This window comes from Heloderma suspectum, chromosome 4, assembly GCF_057233095.1.
Source record: "Heloderma suspectum isolate Gila_16-S chromosome 4, 16-S_ref, whole genome shotgun sequence".
Classification (NCBI taxonomy): Eukaryota; Metazoa; Chordata; class Lepidosauria; order Squamata; family Helodermatidae; genus Heloderma; species Heloderma suspectum.
In genome coordinates, this window is record NC_139461.1 from 119,047,818 (window position 1) to 119,072,325 (window position 24,508).

General features: G+C 45.7%; 1 protein-coding gene across 2 annotated transcripts in view; it reads right to left on the reverse strand.

The window, feature by feature from the left end:
- LOC146347371 (cadherin-6) overlaps nt 1–24,508 on the reverse strand; it is a 221,026-nt gene that overhangs the window by 21,572 nt on the left and 174,946 nt on the right. For both annotated transcript variants that reach the window (XM_084850553.1, XM_084850554.1), the window contains 4 exons: nt 19,073–19,192; nt 14,850–15,017; nt 12,353–12,540; nt 6,600–6,853 (listed from right to left, as the gene is read on the reverse strand). In XM_084850553.1, the coding sequence (XP_084706679.1) occupies nt 6,600–6,853; nt 12,353–12,540; nt 14,850–15,017; nt 19,073–19,192 (730 nt within the window). The remainder of the gene's footprint in view (nt 1–6,599; nt 6,854–12,352; nt 12,541–14,849; nt 15,018–19,072; nt 19,193–24,508) is intronic.

The following is a 24,508-nucleotide window of genomic DNA, read 5'->3' on the forward strand; positions in this document are numbered from 1 at the left end:
AACATCTGGAGGGAGGCTGACATAACATGTAATTAGGCTGGGAAGCTTCTGGGGATGCAGTAGGGGCTTAGGTTCTGTCCCTCACTCCAGAGAATGAAGGGAGAAAGCTTGGCCCTGCTCAGACATCACGCTAAGCCATGAGTTTTGAGCTAACCATGTTGGCTTAGCGTGATGACAGGTGTCTATCAGCCGTGGTGGTTTATTAACCACAGACTAACCACATTCACTAACCACTTGCTGCAAGATGGTTAGTGGGCTCTACCATGGCTTAGCGTGATGTCTGAACAGCCTCTGTGGTTAATTGAGAGCTGCCATAGAGCTCTGTGGCTAGAGCAGCCAAAGAAGGAGTAGCTGCTGAGCAGCAAAATGGCCAACAGTGCAAAGGCTACTGGGATGCATGGCCTCCCATTTGGAGACTGCGGCTTCCTGCAAGAAGGAGGGTGGTTAGAGAATGGTTAGTCTAACCACATTGCGGAATATGGTTACCTGCTCGTGTGGCAGTAGCACTCACAGTGGTCAGCGGTAATCACCATGCACCATGGTTAGCCTAACCACCCTTCCTCAATGTGCATCTGAACAGGGCCATTATCTCTCATCTTGCTTGAGAACCAACTCAGAATTGTAACTCAGCTCCCATCTGTGTTTTCCATGGCAGGTTTCCCTCTCATGAAACATAACTTTTCAGAAATCGCTCCATACATAAGATCATTCGCAGAGGAGGAAGTGAACATAAAATGACACTATTAGGAAATACTGTGGCTTGGCAAATTGTTATTTTTATATTATTTTTCCTACTCAGGGAAAAAAAGAATACAAGACAAGGTTACAATAGGTAAAAGTATATTCTAATTATATCATTAACCCTGACCTAGAAGGATACTGTTAATAGGCTACCCTGTCATTGCTTTCATTCCATTTAAATAATCCTGGGTTTCTTTTGATCAAGGGCTGCTAATTACATTGAATTGGTGGTGACTTTGACTTACGGATCATAGCCTATTAAGAATTAAGTCGACAACATCAAACTCATTTTTACATTTCTTTAATGAAATTACTGGTGCGTGTACGTCAGATTTTGGGATTTATTCCCTTCAAATCCGGGGAAATTGACAAGTTGCAAGGTTAATAAAAACACGTAGATGCCACTGAGGCTCTATGAATAAATACTGAGAGTGGGCAAAGAAGGGGGTGGGAAGGGGGTGCTAGCTATGCTAGCATCAGGCCAGTAAGTTCCAGCAACAGGTGGTTGTCCTTTTGTTCTTGTTTATGCTTTTGAATAGATACTCAAATTACACATTCATCAGGAAGTCAAAAAGGCCCACTGGTTCATATCCATAATGATGCTGAAGTTGGTTACTAGTTCCCAGTTCCTTATTTGCATGAAAGGTCGAAAGAGAGCTCAGTCAGGAACCTGAATAAGGACCTAATGTTTCAATGAACCTGAACCCTAAACAAAGCTTAGGGCTACCCCATATCATATAGCTCCGTGACAGGGAGGCTGTTCCCTTCAAGACAAACAACAATTATCTCTAATCAAGGATCATTTTTCCGTAACATACATTAATAAGGACCTGGAGGTATGCACCCCACAATAAGCTTCGAGACATTGCAAATCATACACCCACAGTCCAGCAGCGTGTCCCCCTACAAGATGGCGTTCAGTCCCTACCTTTATGTACACACAAGGCACTGCCAGGCATGGTTTACCATGCCAATGGCAGCACAAAGAGGTGGAAAAGAATAAGGACCTGGTGCTGTTCCCCCCTCAGTAAGCACTAAACACCCACAATTATATCACCACTCAGCCACAGAAGTGTCCTCTACAAGATGGCATTGAGTCCTATATGAGTCAAAGCTTTCTGTTTGTGCAAGTCAGGCCATACCATGCATGCCACACCATAACAGTAATAGCTACAATACATAGAAAAGAATAAGGGACTGGGACTTTGCACCCCAAATTAAGCTTTGGGCCACCCCAAATCATATACCCACATGTCCAGCAGAGATTTCTCTACAACAGGGGTGGAGAACATGCAACACACACACAGATATTCTGTGCTCACAGGGGTGTGCTGCTCACCAGGGTGTGTGTGTGTGTGTGTGTGTCTGGGGGCACCAATGGCCCACAGTTGCCCACCCCTGATGTACAAGATGGCACTAAGTTCTGTCTGTCCCCAAGCTTCCTCTATGTGCAGGGCACGGACAAGAATCCCACCCCATGCCAATTATGGCAAAGTCAGGTAGAAAAGAATAAGGAACTGGTGGCATGAACCCCAGAATACGTTGTGGGACACCACAAATCATACATCCACAAATCCTGGAAAGTGTCTATCAGATGGCATTGAGTAGTGCCCAGTTACTTGTTCTTTTCTAGTTCTTTTGGTACTGTTGGCATGGGTGCACTTATCTGAGCCTGCCCTGTACACACAGAAAACTTTGGGCTGGACAGGACTCTGGACTTGAAATATAATATTACGTTATTAATACATTTTATTTATTTATTTATTTGCATTGTACTTTGCTTTTCTAACAAAAAAATGGCACTCAGTAGAGTCCCATTCTGGCACTCAATAGAGTCCCATTAGTAATTATCAGCCAGTTCCAAATATTCACTTCTTGGGCAAAGTGCTCAAGTGGATGGTTGCTACACAACTCCAAGTTCTCTTGGATGAGGCTAAATTTCTATATCCATTTCAACTGGGGTTCAGGTCTGGTTTTGGTATTGACACTGTTTCGATTACCCAGATGGATGATCTGTGCCAGGAGTAAGACAGGCAGAGTGTGACCTTGTTGATTCTTCTAGACCTCTCAGTGGCTTTCAATCCAATCGATCATGCTATTCTTCTGGGATGGGATGGGATTTGAAGGCATTGTGTTGCAATAGTTCCGTTCCTATTTGAATGGCCAATTCCAGAAGCTGCTTTTGGGAGCCTATTATTGGCTCCTTGGCATTTATCTTCCACCAGGGTTCTATTTTGTCCCTGGGCGTGTGAATGCACACATGCATATGCATTACATACAGGTTTGCTATATCCAAGTTCATTCAGTCACCAGTTAGACCATCATGCCTAATGAGAACTCTTTTGCAAAGCAGTATGGCTGTGCCACTTTGGTGCTCTATTCCCTCTTCCTATGCAGACTTTCCTTATGGAAAATGCAGGAGGAAGAATAGCAGAGAGCCTGCAGCTGAGCCATGCAGTGATATGTGGCGGGGCCTCTTGAGCAGTGTTGTAGTGAAAGTGAAACCAGGGCTCTAGGGTTGAAGCACCAAGACATTTTTTATCAGAAGGGACAGTGACATCATCTGCCAATCCCTCTCCAGGATTCATGCTGGATCTTAGCTGCAATCCTCGCAGTAGCTCCGGGAAAATGGATTTTCCCAACAACAATATATTGTGAGCTATCTCTATTGTAATGTAAAATAGTTTGGAGTGGTGGTGGGTTGGCTTTGAATGAGTAACTAAGACCCATTAACTTTACAAAGACCTGCTCCTGGTGGAGATGAAAATGGCTAGACCTGGTTTGTTGATATGGATCAACGCCACTGCCTCCATGTTTGGTCTCTCCTTGGGGGTGTGGCTATGGGGACTGTCACGATGAGCTCCTGCACTTCAAAATGTACCACTACACCCTGGCTCCTGGGTCAAAGTTTCTTCTCCACCATGGGGTCTTAATGGGATGGGAGCTTCATTGGAGTCAGGACTGGAAACTATTAGCTCTAATATTTTTATCGTTTTACATCACTGTATGAACTGAACACATTTATTCATCTGAAATCTCATTCAGCAGCCAGGCAGACAAGGGGAATCAGCCACTAAAATGTTACTCTATTGACAAATGTACATGTCACTCAATCTGCTTGTGCCAAAGACAGGTTTTTACAAAACCCGTTCCTTGGAGATCTCCTCCTAATTACTTTCTTAAATACAGCGTCCTCGTGTTTAATGCAACTGCAAATCGAGAAGATTTGTGGGCCGCCAAGGGAAGTATGTGTGATTTTTTTTTTCTCACTAAGCATTTTCATAATGACATTATGAAGGATTCTTTAATGGGAGATCAAAGGGCTTTCAAACTGACAGTGCTCTGTGCTTAGGTTTTCTTTTTCTTTTTAAAGCTACAGTCAAGTGGGGAAAAAATTGAGGGTTTTCAATGTAGCATCAAATGTCTGAAGGTTTTATTTCTAACTGTCAGGGGAACCTGACAAGTAAGTGACAAGTAGTACATATAATGGTCTAATTGCATCCTCCCCCGAGCTGAGAGGGGAAGTTAGAATTAGCATTTACACTTATGACGGTGTGTGGGGGGAATCACTGTCAAGACAATGCAGCCCTAATCTGTCCTCACAGATCTTGGAAAATGCTAGGAGAGATTGCACCAGAAAGGCGCTTTAGGATCACATCTCACTGCAGGCATGCAGTCTGCTTGCTTTCTCCCTGCTCATTTAATTATTTTCCCCCTTTCCTCACTTCCGTTACTTCCAGGGCGTATATCTGTAGAGGCTGCTATTATTATTATTATTATTATTGTTGTTGTTGTTGTTGTTGTTGTTGTTGTTGTTGTTATTTATTGCATTTATACCCCGCCTTTTTTCCCTTGCAAGGAACCCAAGGCGGCTTACATTATCCTCCTCCTCTCCATTTTATCCTCACAACAACAACCCTGTGAGGTGGGTTGGGCTGAGAGTCTGTGACTGGCCCAAAGTCACCCAGTGAGCTTCCATGGCCGAGTGGGGACTAGAACCCGGATCTCCCAGCTCCTAGTCCAACACTCTTGGCACTACACCACACTGGCTAGTTTTGATGTGATCTGTTGCTGCACATCTCCGCCCATCTTTGTCCTTCCCTTTCAGTGTTCACCACTGCCCCTCTCCTCCCGCATCTTTCTACTTGCTCTTCGTGCCCTTGTCCTTCACTCCTCCCACTCTTCCGCTCTGAGCCATCTGAATATCCCCTGCTCCCAGGCATAAGGGACAGCTCTGTCTGTTCTCCCTTGCTGTCCCTTATGCCTGGAACCTGTGTGGTACACTCTCTCTCTTCTTCAACCCCAAGCTCAAAACCCACCTTTGCTTTGCAGACTTGGGTTTAACCCTTTAGTCTTCACCCTCCAAATGAAATGGAGCCTGACAGCACAATCCTATGCCTGTCTACTCAGAATTAAGTCCCATTGACTTCAATTGGACACTCCCAGGGAACAGCATGTAGGACAGCAGCCCAAGCAGAGTAACTGCATTTGTTCACACCCTTCTATGTTACTCTTGCCTCTCCCTCTGTTGATTGCCCACCTATTTAAATGTGAAGTTCTCTGGGCAGGGACCTGTCTTTTATTTCTGTTACTCTGCAGATAATCATGTACACTGATGACATGCTACTTTTGCTGCTGCTGCTGCTGCTAGTACTACGGATGATTATGATAATGAGGAATTATGTCCATATTTCATTATGGTAGATGTCCCATATCTCAACTTCTAGGGTGTTTTTTTTGGTACATTAGTTCCTCAATAAACACTAGCCATTCTCTGCTGCTGTCCCTGCTTATGCGTAGACTAACACCTTGGGGTGTGCCTCATCCCAGTGGAGGGTTGTGGCTCCGATTTCAGTGGGGCTGTGCACCTATTCTGGATTTCAGCCAGAACCAGCCAGCACTCTGAACGAGCTATCCAAGGTGCTGAACCCAGTTTGGGGATAGGATTCAGCACCTTGGATAGCTCCTTTAGAGTGCTGGCTGGTTCTGACTGAAACCCAGAATGGATTCACAGCCCCGCCGAAATCAAGGTTACCGGCCTCTACCACTTCATCTCAAACATTATCCCACTCCTCCTCTTTCACTAAAAATCCTTTTCAAACAAACAATCAAACAAACAAACACACAAACAACCCATACCCACTGAATGTTTCCCACACATTCACCCCAAGTGTGTGTGTGTGTGGTGGTAGTGGTGCAGCGTGGGGGGGAGAACTCCAATCTGTCCTGTCCACACTGCAGGTGAAGGCCTCGAGACTTGTACAGCTTGGCTCACAGTGGGGTGGTATGCAATGAAAGAAAAAATGACTTGCATTTTGAAGGAATCTACTTTGTTAGCTTCCTCTTCTCCCGCACTGAAATGAAAGCACAGGGACTTTTGCCTCTGTATGAGGTAACCTAGCCCACCTTTGTATGAGGTAACCTAACCTACCTCTGTATGAGGTAATCCAACCCTAACCATCTGCTTCTGTCCCATTAATTTCAGTGCGAAATCAGCATTGCCAAGTGCTGTCTGGATCCCACCCCTTGTTTATGACTTGCCCTCCTTCATTCACTTCTTAAGTAACATCTCACTGACAGATCCTGATTCACACTCCAATAAGCTGCTTCTAAATGCATAATGCAAAAGAAAAATAGATTGGAAATATCCCTTTTATGGTTGTCATTATGTTTGCATGAAGCCAAAGCTTTCTGTACTCTATGCTAAAAGAATCAGAATTAAACTCACGGGGTAGGTCTAGAAATAAAACACAGAAATGTAGCTATACAACTATGTCATTCTTAACAGTCATTGACATTTTAAAAACCATGATAACTTCAGGGGCAATAATAAAAACTGAAATAGTCTATATGCTTACTTGATAGCGTTTTTTGCACCGTCAGGGTCCCGGGCAGTCACACTTCCTATGACAGTGTTTACCTGGACATTTTCCTTTACTTCTAGTATATAGGCTGGCTTGCTAAACACTGGAGGTTCATCTACATCCTCCACTTGAATTCTGACGGTTGTAATGTCTTTGAATGGCCCAAGATAGAGGAATCTGGGATCCACATGAGGATTGCTAGCTTCCACTTTCAGGGTAAACTGTCTCTTCTTCTCAAAATCTGAAGCCTAGGAAGAGAAAATGGGACACGTTAAACAGAAAACTGAGATGGCATTTCCAGGGAGAGCTGTCATTTCTTTAAAGAAGCACTGAGATGCACTGAGCTAGTTTATGTGGTGTGATTCAAAACAAACATTTACAGCACAATGCTATGCATGTTATGCATAATTAGCACTCTTTCTCGGGAGTAAACTCCCATTGAACACAGTGAGACGTATTCCTGAGTAAACATGCACAGAACTGTGTTGTATATGCTCCTTTGGATTGAAGCTCCACAGGATTTTAATGGCATCTTCCTAGCAACCCTTCACATTTCGCCATCAGTTGACTGGTGTACAGTTCAGGACTGCACCAGTTTCACCCAGCTAACTGTATGAATATATAGTGGTGATCAGGGGCTTCATAAACTTTCTGTCTTTGCAGTCACTGGCAAGCCACCAAACAGCAGCTTAACTGAGCTTCTGCCATGCAACAATACATGGCTGGTGATCTCTGTTCAGTTTGGTTTGTTCAGGCTTGTAGTAAAATCACTGCTGCTATTAATGGAGTATTAAGTACAAGTTTCTTGGTAGAAGTCCCACTACTGAGTCCGACTCATATAAAGATACAAAAGAACAAATATGTATTTGAGGTCTCCAAGATAATAGCAGTAAAGGGGCACATAAAAACCAGCAACTGTGAACAATCATGTTCCTCCCCCAACATTCTTGCATCTTATTTCAGATTTTGACATTTGGATAGGTCTTCCTAACAGTTGGGAAGTGTGCAATCCTGAACTCTAATGGGGGATTTACACATGACCAAGGCAAACACCTATTTCCAAATTTGCTTGTGCAGAGGTAATGTGAACTTTGGGAGAGGGGGAAGTTGCAGGGAGGGAAGGGCCATAGCATGGTGGAAGAGCATGCACTTTATATGGATAAAGGCCTCAAGTTCAATTCCCAGCATTCTCCAAGAGCATGACCCTTGCCTGAGATCCTATAGAGCCACTGTCAGTCAGAACAGACAGCTGAGATCTGGGGTAGACAGACCAGTGGTCTGCCTCAGTATAAGGCACTTCCTATGTACAAGTACTCTCCTAAAGGATGAAGTTAGGCTCTCCAGATGCAGGAGAGAAAGAAGGAACTTTTGCCTCTACTGAAGAGTGGTCACGCTTGAAACACATTCGGTACAACTGTAAATTGGAGTGCTTTCACAGATAATAAAAGAACATTCTAACTGGGACCAGGCACCATTGACATATTGCACTGGCCCTTTCTCATCTGCACCGGCCCCCAATTAATTTCCAGGCCCAATTCAAAGTGCTGGTCTTGACTTATAAAGCCCTATATGGCTTGGGACCTCAGTACCTTATGGAACACCTCCTCCCATATGTAGCTACTTGTACTTAAGGGTCATACATAGAAGCCCTTCTTTAAATGCCCCCTCATTCTGAGGCTCAGAGGGTGGAAACAAGAGACAGGGATTTTTTGGTGGTAGCCCCCCAGCTGTGGAATGCTCTCTGAAGGACAGCTCACCTGGTGCACACACTGTTATCTTTTCAGCACCAGGCTTTCTCCCAGGCTTTTTAAATTTTTACAGTTTAAACTATTTTTGTGTTTTATTATTCTAGTGCCTTCAATCTGGTTTTACTGCTTATACCTGATATTGTATTTTATGCTGCATTGGCATGTTTATTACTTTTATATGGTTTATTTTATTGTGAAATTATTACTGTTATTGTTGTAAAATGCCTAAAATTTATTTTATGAGGTGTTTAATACATGTAATAAATAAATAAAACATAGCTTTTACTTCAGTGCGTTTTTAGGGTCAAAACAAACATTACCTTAAATCCGTGTCTAGCAGCTTCATGTTTCGTTCATTTTTACTCCAGAGTAGGTACAGAGGCCGCAATCTGGATCTTAAAAGCCCCCTACCCCCAACACTAGGCTTCTGATCTGAATTGGGTCTGCCTACTCTAGAGTAAAAATGAAAAATAAAGACATAGCTGCTATACACAGATTTAAGGTAATGTGTGTTTTGGCCCTCCAGTTCACCTTTTGGGGGCATATAGTCATGATCCCCAGGAAGGAAAAGGCTCTCTGCAACTAAGTTGCCCCTGAGGAAAAACCGTTTTGTATGGGTTAATTGTATTGTCATGAAAAAATTGTTTATATATATATATATATATATATATATGAAAGAAAAACCTGGAGGAGAGCTCTCCTCCATCTGCTACCCTCTCCCTCTTCTTCATTGGAAGGGTTTTTGTTTGTTTGTTTGGGAAAGGGGAAGGGTAGGGTGTGTGTGTGAGTGTGTGTGTGAGAGAGAGAGAGAGAGAGAGAGAGAATGAGCCCTAATTGCAGGAATTAGGGATGTTGGAGAATTCCGCCACGGATTCCAGGGAGGCCGAATTCCAGTGCATTTGGCCCCCTGGAATCTGTGGTGGAACGAAGCAACCCCCCCGCCACCCCCCGAAATGGGCCCGGAATGGAGCCTACCTGTTTACGGCCGTCCGGTGCTCTGCGAATGGCTGCTGTGGCTGCGGCTGCCATTCGCCTTCCCATGAATGGCCCTGATAGGCTATGTAAGTATTTACGTAGCCTATCATGGCTAAGGCAGGGACGCCATTTGCGTCCCTGCGGAGGCCATGATGGGCTACGTAAATATATGCGTAGCCTATCACGGCAATAGGCAGGAACGCAAATGGCGGCCGCTACGCCATTTGCATCCCTGTCTTTTGCCGTGATAGGCTACGTATATATTTACGTAGCCTATCACGGCAAAAGACAGGGATGCAAATGGCATAGCGGCTGCCATTTGCGTTCCTGCCTTTTGCCATGATAAGTTACGTAAATATATACGTAGTCTATCATGGCAAAAGACAGGGACGCAAATGGTGGCGGCTATGGCGGCCGCCATTTGCATCCCTGCACAGCCCAGCAGTGGCTGGATGTCCGGCTGCGGGCGGCCCCGGCTGGCAGCTCCGCGGAGTTGCCACAGAGCAGAGTCGGCCGGGGAGGATTTCGGGAGGAGGGACAGAGCGGATGTCCCTGGAGGAAACCAGGTAAGTGTTTTGTACATCCCTAGCAGGAATGGTCGACTCAAAGGAGATGCTATGCTTGCCTGGAATTGGGGCTGCTGTGAGTCAAGCAAGAGTATTCACATGTTCAAGCTGCCCCATTTTGAATAATTGCCCCATCCTTACTACGAAGGCTTCAACTGAAGAAGGTAGCTGTGAATGCATATGATGATAACTGTAATACTATCTGTTATAGAAATCTTGAATGTCCAGAATAGGAAGTAAAAACTTGCTGAGAGAATGCGAAGCTGTCAGATGACAGGTTTCTCTTCAGAAGTACGTACAATCTTTCACCTCTTAGAAGGTGTCAATGGCATCAGCAATATTGAAGTCAAGAGAAAGATTCAGATACCCCCTGAATTATGTCAGGATATACTAAGGGAAAGTTCAAGTTCACACTCCCGTCTTTCTTAAATGAACACTTCCCCACGCAGTTCCTGCCATAAAATAAGATGTCCTTGCAAATGAGAAAATAAATTGCTCACTTTGAATTGTCTTCCTTTTTCCCTAAAAGCATTGAGCATATAAACAGGCCACATTTGTGTGTGAGGAGAAGCTATATGCTAAAACATTGGTTGCTCCCCACTGGAAACGCAACTGAGGATGTTATGTGAAGTCAAAAGCAATCGAGGATGACATTCAATAAAACAGTATAGCGGGAATGCTTTTGTGTAGTGTTGACTGATAACCATTGTTTCTCGGATCTGATGGCTTGTTAACGAGCCCAGATAGGTCAGTTGACGTTTCTAGAGCAACTAGCCAGAGCTTATGTCGATGACTTTTGATTAGGGATGTACGAAACACTTACCTGGTTTGGTTCAGGGACATCCGCAGTGGGGGGGAGGTGCTCCGTCCCTCCCCCCAAAATCCTTCCTGGCCGGCTCCGCTCCGCGGTGACTCTGCAGAGCCACCAGCCAGGGCCGCCTGCAGCTGGTCATCCGGCCACTGCTGGGCTGCGCAGGGACGCAAATGGCGGCCGCCGTAGCCACCGCCATTTGTGTCCCTGTCTTTTGCCGTGATAGGCTATGTATATATTTACGTAGCCTATCACGGCAAAAGGCAGGAACGCAAATGGCGGCCACTACGCCATTTGAGCCCCTGTCTTTTGCCGTGATAGGCTACGTAAATATATATGTAGCCTATCATGGCAAAAGACAGGGACGCAAATGGTGTAGTGGCCGCCATTTGCATTCCTGCCTATTGCCATGATAGGCTACGTATATATTTACATAGCCTATCATGGACATTCGTGGGAAGGCGAATGGAGGCTGCAGACGCGGCAGCCATTCGCAGAGCACCCGACGGCCGCAAACAGGTAGGCTCCATTCCGGGCCCATTTCGGGGGGTGGCAGGGGGGGTTGCTTCGTTCCACCACAGATTCTCAGGGGCCGAATGCACTGGAATTCGGCCTCCCTAGAATCCATGGCGGAATTCTCCAACATCCCTACTTTTGATGTCTTATAGGATTTCTCATCCTGAGCACTGAAGGCATCTGCTGAGTTGCGACACAATCCACATGCTTGGTTGGGCGTGGAGAAGTAGCTGGTAGCTGCAGTGTAGTCAGTGAAAAAGACAATGGCCTTACTAGCTGGACTGGTGAAGGAGCCCTGGGAAAGGATGCCAAGTGGATGCCATTTGCTTTCTGGTGAACTGATGCTTCTCTTCCCCATGTTCAATAAACAGAGACTGCTGCCCGTGCTCTTCCATCACAAAGAAGCAGACCCCGTAGAGGCTACCCCTGGAAGTCCCTACGGCTCGGGGAAATGGAGGAGATGCGTCTGATGCAGCCACAATTAGATTTGACTACATCATGCAAACCTGAGGGTACAGAAGAAACATTACCAGTCCTTAAAGCTCCCACCCCTGCCCACCAAAGTTTTATTCCTTTTGTTGTATGAAACCTGGCCGAAGGGTTCTTTTCAGAACCAGACATGAACCACAAAAAAAAAAAAAATCACTTGATATCATGATCAAGTCCTACGAGGCATTTCTGTATGAACAAGCCATGACAGGTGTCGTATTGATATCTACAGGCAAAAGTGCATGTTTGAAAATCTACACAATGTCTCTTTCACACCAACTTGGCTTGAACTGATGAAGGCTGATCTCTGTAACCTTATCAAGCTTGCCAGAAAGATTGCTTGTAAATGAGATTAGTGTAACTCTTTCTGACAACAAAAGGTGTCATATAATTAGATGACTCCCACCCATGATCTAATAAAGCCACTGCTCTTAACCCCTCCCCCCCAAAAAACAAGGGAGGGAGGGAAGGCGGGAGGGAGAATGTACAGTAATAGAAATATTAATTGCATTCAATGGAAAGAACAGTATTCTTGTATGAAAACAGTATGTTTTTACATATGTGTTATCAACATTATGTCATGTTTAGTTTCATAATGTTTGAAATGCAAGGTGGCACAATGAAGCATCTTAAAACATGCACCTTTTTTACTGTTACGATGCCTTCTTGCGTCTCCTTATCTGTGACAACGCCAAACATTTCTGAGCCATCCCCTTCAATGATGCTGTATTCCATCTCTGCATTTGGACCCACATCGGCATCGCTGGCCTTTATCCTGCCAACTGGTGAATCAGGTGGTGTAGACTCTGGAATTTTGAACTGGTAGGCACCTAAAGGTAAAGAGAGGGAAACTTTAGTCAGGCATTCAGAATTATTTGGGCTTTCCCTCTCCACCCCCACAACCCCCACCCCCCAGTCAGGTACAGATTTTCTTGCTACACCCATTCTCTACCAGTGTCTACACACTGTGTAAAGCTACTAATAGATTGCTGCTCCTCCAAGCTGTTCGTGGGCCTGTCTGGCTCCTGGACACTTACAGTGGCACAATGCTGTATTCCACCACTGCCTGATTTCAGTGAGAAGCTAGGTGCCTATAAAGCAGCCTTCTCCAACCTGGTGCCCTCTAAATGGGTGACTTCAACACCCATCAGTCCTAACCAGCATGGATAATGATCAGGAATGGTGGGAGTTGTAGCCTAAAACATCTGGAGAGCACCATGTTGGATGGAGAAGTGCTATGAAAGCAAGCATTTATTTAACCATTCTATGTTACATATGGCATATGTTCTAAACCCATGCACAGTTCCATACACAGGCAAAGTTTGAACACCATGATAGGAAGAAATAAACTCAATGGTGCTGACCATAAGAAAAAGTGCAAAATCCATATTAGTGTAATACCTTTCTTAGATCAATCCAAAGACCACCAAAATTGTGCAAGCTTTCGAGCTCTTCAGAGCTCCTCATCTGACAAGATGTTACAAAAACAGGGAGTTGGGGAGGGAAGGGGATATGGGAGTAAAGATTCCTGACCTGATGGTGAAGTCAGAGTGTCTGCATGTGCAGTGTCCTAAGGTGAAGTGTATGTGTGTGTGTGGGGGGGGGGGAGAGGGCTCAGCAGACATTCAAATTGGGCTGTGCAACTATCTCTCCCTGCGCCCCTGGCCCTAAACTTGCTTTTTGTAACATCTTGCCTGATGAAGAGATGTGGTGATCTCGAAAGCTTGCACAATTTTTGTGAACTTTTGGTTGACCTAATAGAGGTATCACAGTAATACGGATTTCATCTTAGGAACCTGTCTTGTATGATGTGAGGTCACTGACCCACCTAACTCAGTAATGTTGATACCTACAGGCGGCGGTTCTTCAGGGTTTCCCAGCCTTAATTGGAGATGCTGTGAATTCAGCTGGGGATCTTCTGCAAGCAAAGCACATGCTCCACCGGTGATCTGAGCAGGGCTAAGGAGTCAGTAGTATCCCACCTGCCCCTACAAAGCTGACATTACCTGCACTCCCCCCACACCACGAAGAGAGGGTGGAGACCATCTGCCTAGGTAGACTGTGACTGAGAGCTTTTCCAACCTGCTGTCTGCCTGCTACCTGTGGCTGCACCAGAGCTGCTGCTGATAACAGAGATACTGCTGCTCTTATCAGCAAGCTGTGCTGCAAATGACCCAGAGACATTGTCTTGAGGGACCATTTGGTCATTGGGTTTCTGTGTCATTGTCTCAGAGTATGCAAGCAGCCTGTGGACAGAAATGCGTAATGCTCTTTGGGCCATGGAGCTGCATCTCATATTATGGCCTACTCATGTCAACAGGAGTTTCCTGTTGCCATACCCACAGGCCAAGGTCTGCCCTATAGGCCAAGGTTTGCCCTATATTACTGAGTTATTTCTCAACTGGAAGAAAACCCCAATCATATCTTAAAATAGGTAAAACGTCGCATCGTTCTGTGTCCAGAATTATTTTCGTTGGAGAGAAAAGCATTTGGCACAGTCCTCTTAGCTAGTACCACTTCAGAATACATCAAAAACTATAGAAAAATGAGCACCGGGCTACATGTTCTGTTAATCATGTAGGTGTAGCTGAAACGGATATTTTTCTTTTCTCCAGTGTAACTGTGTATAGTCCTGGCTTGGATCAGGACCAGCACACTGCAGGATTAAACCTTCCTTCCACCCATTTTTTCCCTAATCTTCCACTCCCCCCAACCATGGGTGTGACTTCAGTGGTGTCCATTTTACCCCACCCCCGGTGTGTGTGTGTGTGTGTGAAATTTAGGGGGAAATGGGGGGTGGGAGGTTTAATCCTTCCCTCCTGGCCCTAATATATCAGAGAGAGGGGTCTTAGCCTAGTCTTCTTCCTAATGTGAAAGCTTTCCACAGGCAAGGAGCTTTTGTGAGGTTGTGGTGGGTAGTTTCCATGGTACTTGGCAAAATAACAATTTTTGAGCCCAGGATCAGATAACTAAGAAATGTTGCATAGCACTAAGTCTCACATAGGGTACTGCTTCACTATGGGAAAAAAGCAGGCCGAAATTGCTGTCGAGCTACGCACTCATAAGGTTCACATCATTTGACTGAGGAACTGATCAGTGGCTTTAACTAAATAAGGCCAAATGATTAAATTCTCCATACTCTGGGGGAAGCGAGGTGGGTTGTCATTGACATCAGTCAAAGTGATGTTCACTGTGGTGGTTCCTGATAATCCACCCATCTGCCCTCCCATATCCTTGGCTTGGATGACCACTTGGTACTGTGCTCTGTTTTCTCGATCCATGTTCAGCAGAGCTGTTTTGATGATGCCTGAGAATGAGAAAATTAAAGACACCATTGAAGATCATGGATGTTTTGCTGGAAATACTTACATTCAGTGGCTGGAATGCAGCATCTCTCTTCCTGTATGAACCTCCCTAGATGAGCCTAATATCAATGGGTGGGACTCTCTTCCAGATGTCCTTTTTAAGGATGGAAAGATCTAGCAGCATGCTGAGCTGGATCCCTGTTCTTCAGTGGTGCAGCTATGTAATTTTAGATTCTGGACTTCATGGTCTTGGGATTCCCTCCCTCCTTAGATGGTAATGCATTATTACTTCTATTAGTTCAAAACATGGTAAACCCAGTGGTGTCGTGGAACCAGGACTCACATGGTTGAAGCACTGGGGCATTTAGTTTAGCAGAGACGGTGACAACATCTGCCACCCCACTCAGACTTCCCTGTTCCCTCTGAGACTACCTACCCTCCTCACAGTAGCTGGGAGGAAAATGGATTTTCCCAGCAACAGTGTAGAGCTGTTGCAATGCAAAGTATTTTGGGGAGGCTTGGCCTTGAATGGGCAGTTAACTTAAGACCCATTAGCTTTACCAAAGACCCCCCCTGGTAGAAATGAAAACTGGTTTGTTGATATGGATCAACACAGCTGTCTTCATATTCGGTCTCATGTGGCTATGGGGACTGTCATGACAAGGGCCTACACTTTAACATTTACCACTACATCACTAGCCAGCCCTACGCAATTGGGAGCCCTCCTGGCCACTCTGCCCTCCTGATTAAGCAATGGTCGTATTTACCCTGATAATGAAATGTATTAAAATAAATAAATGTGAACCTCTACCCTATCATCTTGACTAAGCAATGACTGCACTTAAGCTGGTGTAAATATTTAACTGTTGCCAAGTTGCTGCACTAAATTACAGCCTTGTCAGATTGTATCTGGTGCTTTTGCTTTCATGACTGGCACCATACCAGCAATGGCGGCCATGGGAAAAAAGGATAGTTGTTTCATACAGTTCTTTTATCAATGTATTAATCCCATGCTAAAGTCTTTTGTGAAACAGAAAGAAGCATAACTCCCCCCTGCCCTGGTTCCTTATTGTCCTATGTGCGTGAGAGTATTTCTCTCACACCCATTTTTTCCCCCTGCAGGTTTTATTTTGACAGCCTGGGCAAAAGCAACGAAGCTAATTTCAGCAAGAGTTCATGACACAGCGCTAGAACATAAATGTAAAAGGAACCTATGTGCTTCACCCAGGATGGGAAAACACATTTGAGAACAGCTGGATTTTATATTTTCAAAACCAAAGGATCCAACGTTTCCCCCTTTTTTTGTCCCAGCAGCCCTAGGGGTGCCAGAAGCTCCTTCCTGTAATTATCACATGACCTTCAGAGACTAATCTGAATGTCTACAGACCCCTCCTCCCCCATTCCATCCTGGGACAGTGAACATGCAAACGTGACAGTTTATTCCTTCTTTCGCACCTATCCCTCCCTCCCACACCTACATTTTATAACGTCTTCCCTAAGATCTCTAGAACTCGAGAGTTTGCACATTTTGGTTGGCATCTATCTATCTGTCTGTCTGTCTGTCTATCTATCATCTATCTGCTGGAGATCAGCTCCCAAATAAACACCTCCTTTTGTGAATAGAGCGATCGGGCCACAATGTCCAGCAGCTTCTGAGTCTTGGCCCAGAACTAGTGTGGTGAGGCGGAACCCGGGACGCTCTTGGGCTGACTGTCCAGCACCTGCAGTGGCAGTGGTGTGGCTTCCTCCTCCTCTTCCTCACCACCACCACTGCTCTGAGAGGCCCGTGTGCTGGAGTGGCACCCGGAGGCCCAGCTCAGCAGTGGCAAGAGCGGTGGCGTCCTCGGTCCTGCGGCCAGGGAGGGGAGGAAGCAGGTCTATGACCATAATAAAATTGATTGGTTGGCCTAATAAAGGTATTACACTAATACAGATTTGGAATTAAACTGAAAGCAATTCAGCAAGCACCTAAACATTCTTTCTATATATTTAAAATTAGAAACAGTGATGGGACCTAAAAAAAGCAAAAACAAAAAAACAAACCAAACCAAACCTCCCCCCTCCCCCCCACACAAACACAAGCATGGCAGAAATATGAACTCTAATTGGCTTCTCTTAGTCATCTGGTGTCTTTGCAGACTTGCCTATTAATCTTTCCCTCTAGTTACCATGTTCAGGTTGTGTGCCATTGCATATGTAACCAAAATAGCACAATCTACACACAAAGGAGATATATCAAAGGAGGCTTGGGGGAACTCTAACATTTGCAGAAGTATAAAACATCTATAGAAAAAAAAACACCCTAAAGTGGGAGGGTGGGGGAGGAGAGAGAGACGCCCCAATATAGCCCAATGAGGACTGTGCATGCTTAATGGCCACTGAATGCTGAAGGAGCGGGGAGAGAGAGGGAAAAATAGGGGTGGGGGAATGGAATGGCTGGAATCCTGAATGGGGAGCATTTCTACAGCAATGTTTTGCTGCAGGTCCCATTTGTCTGACTATGAAAACCAGGTTCCCACGGTTCTGTCACACCAGCCTTCCCAAACCGGATCCTTCCGGATGTGTTGGACTGCAAGTCCAACACATCCGGAGGGATCCAGATGGGAAGGCTGTGTTGAACCCTAGTGTAGCCCAGAAACAAGATTAAACTAAGCAGATAGGGCCATGTTTGATACTTATATGGACATATGAAACTATCTTATCTTCTGTCAGACCCATTGATCTATGTAGCCCAACATGCTCTATTCCAAGCAGCTTTCCAAGGTTTTCCAGTAGAGGCAGGTCTTTTCCAGCTCTCCTGAGATCTTTTTAGATGGAGAAGGTGGCTTGGGGCTGTCTGCATGCGGGGATGTGCTCTCCTAACCTCCTAGTGTCTAGGATGACAACAGATGGGGGGAAAAAGGTTTGGTGTCCACCCCGCATTTGTGTAAAGGGAATGGCTGTCATTCTCTCCCATAGGAAAATTAAAGCATTGCACTTGGAGAAACCTGCTGTTCAACCCTGGTATAGGCTGGCCTGGTACTCACTGGTGGAGATCTCCCATAGGGGGGGTGAGTTCTGTCACTGTGTATAGAACTAACAGAGATGCCCTGAACCCCTCCAACTGACCTTCCTCAACTTGGTGCCCTCCACATGTTTTGGATTACAACTCCCATCAGTTCCAGCCCAGCAGGGTCAGGGATAATAGGAGTTGTAGTCCAAAACATCTGGAGGACACCAATTCGGGGAAGGCTGAATGCATCAACTTATACCCAGGATGGAAAGTTTAAGATGCTTGTGAATCACCTTCTCCCCCCACCCAAAATAAATAATGCCTAAAATGCATTGTCAAAAGTAGATCAAAGGTTTCATGCTTTAAGAGGCTTTGGAAAGTCTCACCCTCTACGCCAGGGATGGGCAGACTTTGTTTGGGAAAGCCCAACGCGCTACGCCAGGGCAGTTGCGAGGGGGAGCTGACTTCAATTTGTGGGATCCAATTTGATTTTTTTTAAACGAAAAACCTGAGGTTCATGAATCAGAGCCAGGTGCAAAATAGTGGGTGTGGAGCAGTGGAGTAAATTACCTATTGCATGAGCCATACACTAGGCTGGAGCCAGAGTTACACAGTCAGGCAGTATCTTCCCCATTTTCCTTCCACTTTAACCATTAAAGCTGACTGATCTGGTTTTCAAATCAGCTTCTTGTATGAGCTATAGAGGAAGCAAAAATGCCAGTTCTAATTCCAATTACCTCGATATCATCCCTTTCCTTTTCACCCATCGAAGCCAACTGAGCACTGCTTTTAATGCCAGCATCCTAAATATACCTAGTGTTTGTTTGTTTAAATGGACTGGCACTGGGCTTTGCATCCAGGTTATATTCTGCTTCTAGGCTCAGATATGAAGATTAAAATAATGTGTCACATTTACAGATGTATCGCTCTATTGGGCCTCTCGAAGTCTGCACCGAGTCAAATTGAATTTCATTGAAGAATTTGCCTAATATGTCCTAGCTCGACTTAGCACATCATTTAAAATTATGGAAGTTGTCAGAGAATGACAGATTAAGGTCCCCTGACCTGACTCGGACTCGACGGAGAAATATGGCTGCCCCTGGAGAATGCTGTAGACAACTCTAGCACTGTTCCCATATGTAGGGTCATCGGCATCCGTCGCTGTGACTTGAACGACAAATGTACCTGCAATCATAAAACATAGAAAAATATAAGCTGCTTTGCCAAAGGACATAATTTAAATGGTCGTGCTTGCTTTTGGCCAACTGTGTGTGCTCCATAACTGTGGCTTCCAACAGAGGTACCATTTCAGGGTTCTTTAAGTGTGAGGGGTTGGAAATAGATTTCATGAGGAGAGGCTTGGGATGTATGGATTTTGTAAAACAGGTCCGTCTGTATTTTGCGGATTGTCATGTGCCTTTTGTTCCATCATCTGCTCATGGACAGAAATGGATTTTTTCCAGTTTCCCAAGCTTGTGCAAATTTGCATTTGTGCAAATTCACACTTTCAAAAATGCACAAATCCCCCCAAATGCGCATTTTCGGCCAGTGTTTTTTATTTTACATATTTTTCTACAACTAAATTGGCATAAAATTCCAGAAAGTAAACAACAACAACAACAACAGCAGCAGCAGCAGCGGCGGCGGCAGCAGCAACAAACGAGGAAGTCTGCAGAACCCATGCAACTCAGGAAAAGCCCATCTGCTGCAGAATCCCTGGGCTGGATTCACAGAAATCCGAATTCATTTGATTCTGTTGTGGATTTCTCCAATAGCCCTAGTAGAGGCATCAATATCCACAGCAAATTTTGAAGGCTTGGTCTTGGATAGATGTGTAAATCTACTTCAAAATAACCAGAGATAGAGGTGCTCCTGTGGAAGGTCTCTTGAATAGGGATGTACACGAATTTTATTTCTGTCTGTAAATCATGCACACATGTCCCATTTGCAATCCCGAATGTGAAAGCTAGCAGGAGTGCTTTTTTGGAGAAATATTTGCAAATTTCCGATTTTGGAATTGCATTCAAAAATTGCTTTAAAAAGAAATACATACACTTTGAAACGTGCATTTTCTTTAAAAAATACACATTTTCATGCTTTAGTCAATGCACACTTTGGAAAAATACACACAGAATTCCCATTAGAAATACGCCTGTTTCCCATTCGAAGGAGTCGAAAAACAGGTGAAAAACAAAAATGGGAGCTAGCCGAAATGAGCTTTGAAGTGATTTTCAGACCATTTAGGTGAGCTTGAAAATCACTGGTTCTCCCATCCCTACTCCTGAAACATGGGGTGAGGCTTGTTCCCAGTATTCTCCCCTAAATTCTAGACATGACGTTTTCCCAGTTAGTTGATTTTTCCTTCACAAATTGCTGGGCGGGGGGGAAGAGCTGGATTGGGATCATGGTATGTGTGTGGGAGCCCTGTTGTGGTCCCAATTGGAATTCTGTCCTCATGACTGGTATCCACTATGGGAAGAAAGCTCCCATTGGTGCCAATGTGAGCTTTTCTCGCATTGTGGATAGCAGCTAGGGATGGCGGAGAATTTCTCCACGAATCTCCGGGAGGCCGAGTGCCGATGCATTCAGCCCCCCGAAAGTGTTGGGGAAATTCTCCGCCGGCCCCCCGCCCCCCCTGGATGGGACTTACCTTCGGCGAATGTCCCTCTCGGCGGCGGGTCCCGGCGGTGGTTCGGCGGGGGCGGGGGCCGGTCTCCCGACCGGCTGCCGCCGCTGCCATTACAAAATAAAAAAGTACAGTAAAAAAAACCAAACACACCCGTGATAGGCTACGTGACGATTTACGTAGCCTATCATGGCTAGATTTCCAAAGTCAGCCGTGATAGGCTACGTAAATCGTCACGTAGCCTATCACGGGTGACTTTGGAAAAAGAAAAAGAAAAGTGCGTACGGAAATGGCGGTGCCCCATGGGCGCCGACATTTGCATTCCTTATTTTGGCACGTCTAGTCTACGTAAAGATTTACGTAGACTACGGTGAAAATAAGGGAACGCTATTTGCGTTGCCCTTATTTTTGCCGTAGTTCTTCATAAATCTTTACGTAGACTAGACGTGCCAAAATAAGGAACGCAAATGGCGGCGGCTGTGGGCCGCCACCATTTGCGTACGCGTTTTTTTCCCCCCAAAGTCACCCGTGATAGGCTACGTGACGATTTACGTAGCCTATCACGGCTGACTTTGGAAATCTAGCCGTGATAGGCTACGCAAATCGTCATGTAGCCTATCACGGGTGTGTGTGTGTTTTACTTTTTTTTTCGCGGCCGGGGAGACAGGGCGCTCCTCCCTGGTCTGAATTTCACCGGCAAGGGATGGGGCGCCTCCCCCCCGGCCTGTATTTCGGCCGGGCGAGGCGGGGCACCTCCCCCCCTCGCCTGAACTTCGGGGGGAGAAGCGAAGCGCCTCCCCCCCACCGCGAAGCAAGCTGCAGGACAAGGTAAGTCCCTTTCGTCCATCCCTAATAGCAGCCCTTGGCAGTGGGGTGTTTGGGGGGGGGGAGAATTCCAATCGGGACCACGGTGGGGGCAAGGACTTGCATTTCCCCTCCCACCACATCATGGTCCCAATCTATCTTGACCCTGCCCTCTCCTGTGCTGGCGATTTGTGAAAGAAAAAACAGCTATGCAAAAGCATATAATGTGGCAGACCAACGGTCTAATTTGTTTGGAAATAAATGGAAAATTGTTCCTCAAACCTGAGAAAATTGGCTCTTGTGGCAAAGAGAGTAAATGTAGATGGCAATACATTGTAGCACACTGTAGATGAGTACACAGGGGTGGAAGGTATATCTCCAGATGTTTTGGACTTCAACTCCCAGAAGCCCCTGCCAGCATGGCCAAAGGCTGGGAATGCTCGGACTTGAAGTCCAAAACATCTGGGGATCTATCTTCTGCCCATCCCTGCTTTACCACTGCCCTCTTGCCTAAATTTTCCAATTGGGTGCAGATACATAGACGAATCCTGGGATCCCACTTTTCACCCCGCTGAGAGAAGAGGGTATGGCCCCAATGATTTAAATGTTACTCACCTCATGTTCAGGTCATGGGATGTCCTTACCTGAACTGTCATTATACACAGGAAATAGAACATTTAAAGGTTCTTTATCATGTGGACAGCAACTAGTCTATCTGCCTGCCAGCACCACCCATCTGGTCAGTGGCAGTGCTAGTGTACAAATCTGTACACATACAAATCTGTACACATCTGCTGCACATACTCAGGACTGCCATGGCATAGGGAGCTATTTTACCTGTGCACCTTCAGCACAGGTAAAGAGTTTTCCTCTACCAAGCATAATGGTAATGTTTAAAGTATCCCATGAGCTGCTGAATGAGGCCCTTCCAGGCTCACATGTCCTAGTGAGAGACAAGTCTGTCCACCTGTCTGAAAGTGTTTCCACCTTTCTGACATATTAAGCTTAGGCAATACGTAACTCTCTTAAATATGTATCCCGGCTTTCCCCAATCTGATGCATTCCAGATGCATTCGACTGCAACTCCCTTAATTCCTGGCCAGTATGGCCATGCCAGCTGTGAATTATGGGAGTTGCAGCCCAACACATCTGGAGATCATCAGGTTGGGAAAGGCTGATGTATCTTATGTACAATACAGAGCCAGTGTGATGTAGTGGTTAGACGGTTAGACTGTGATGCAGGAGACCCAGGTTCTAGTCCCCAGTCCCCACCCAGCCATAAGAAGAAGAGCCCTGCTGGCTCAGACCAAGGGTCCATCTAGTCCAGCATCCTGTTCACGCAGTGGCCTACCGGCTGTTAACCTGGAACCCACGAGTGCAAGCAGGACATGAGCGCAACACCCTCCCACCCATGTTCCCCAGCAACTGGCGTACACAGGCTCACTGCCTCTAGTACTGGAGGTAGCACACAGCCATCAGGACTACTAGCCATTGATAGCCATGAAGCTCACTGCGTGACTTTGGGCCAGTTACAACTCTCAGCCTAACCTATCTCACATGGTTGTTGTGGGGAAAATATTGGGAAGAGAAAGGGAAATGGTGGCATGGGTTTGAAGAAAACTGGCAATGCTAGGGAGGGAAAAAAAACATTGCTAAGGCCTGGGAAGAATATCCATAAGCATACCTTCTCCTGACAAACCTACAGCAAGCTTTTCTTTTCTTCTTCTTGTGTTACTGAATAGTTTAAAGTCAACCAACATATGTTAATCTTCCCTACTGCAAATACTGTCTTCCATACTGGACAACAAAGGATTTTTATGGAGCATGATAACCCCATTCTTATAGCACATGATGTGATAGCTGCTAGCCTAAATGGGCTTTGAAAAGGATTACCTGAATTCATGGAGGATAGGTTTATCCATGGCTATCAGCCAAGACAGTCACATCTCATCTCTGTGAACAGTGGCAGTATCTGAGATCTGAATGCCAAGATGCTGGGGGCGTACATCATGGCAGGCTATCATCATCTTTACGATGTTGCTCAGGAGCTTCGGAAGCATTTGGCTAGTTGCAACTGGAAACAGAATGCTGGACTAGATGAACCTTCACATGATCCAGCAAAGCAATCCTTATGGAAGAGTGTATCTTCAAACAATGGGGGGGGGTGTGTGAATCCTTGGGGTTGGATCCAGATTTAGTTATATTCGGAGGAGACTCACTGAAATCAATGGGACTTAAGTTAGTCATGACTAACCTAAATCTCATTGATTGCAATGGGTCTACTCTAAGGCCAGGTTCACATGATCATGGGGGTAAAAGCCATTGTAGCTTCTCTCCCGCGCATGTGCTGGATGTTTATATAATTACCAGCGTGGGTTGGTGTGTCATCCAAACCTGGTGCATGCCACGGTTTGAATGACCCACCCTACAACCCACAAGATGCAGTAGGTGTCAGGGCCCAACGTCAACACTGCAGTGGGCCTTGTAAGTTATAGCTAAGATTTGATTAGAAGTAGCCTGGAAGGACTTAGGCCTATTCAGCCTCTGGAATGTCAGAATCTGTGTGAGCTTATCTCTGTCAGTGTTCTCAGAGCAGAGCCAGAGGGAGTCACCCGACTCCCTGTCCACCTGCTGGTCTGGCCTTGGCAGGCAGGGAGGCTGGAAGCTGTCTGTGAGAACTTGACAGGGGTGGGGTGGGGTTTGCAGAAGGGTCGCCCAGGTTGAAGCATCACTGCTGGAGGGCTGAGCAGTGCCGCCCTGCTTAGACAGGGGCCTTGCTGAAAAGCTAGAGCCTCTTGTTTATCAACAGATCCAGAGGGTGTGCCTAGCAGTCATTCCTTCCCTTTTAAACTGATCAAAGGCGAAGAGCCTTTGCTAGGAACATCTCATCTTCATCGCCCGAAGCCTTCTCTGTTTGGATCCATCATTGACCTTTTGGAGGCACTCTGCACACGGACTGGAACTTTGGATCGTTAAGGACTTGTCGTGAAAAGTACTGTGAGGCTTTTCATAGACTTCAACTCTCGTTGCTGTGGATTGTGTGTCTTTGTTTGTCATCAGCATAGCATACT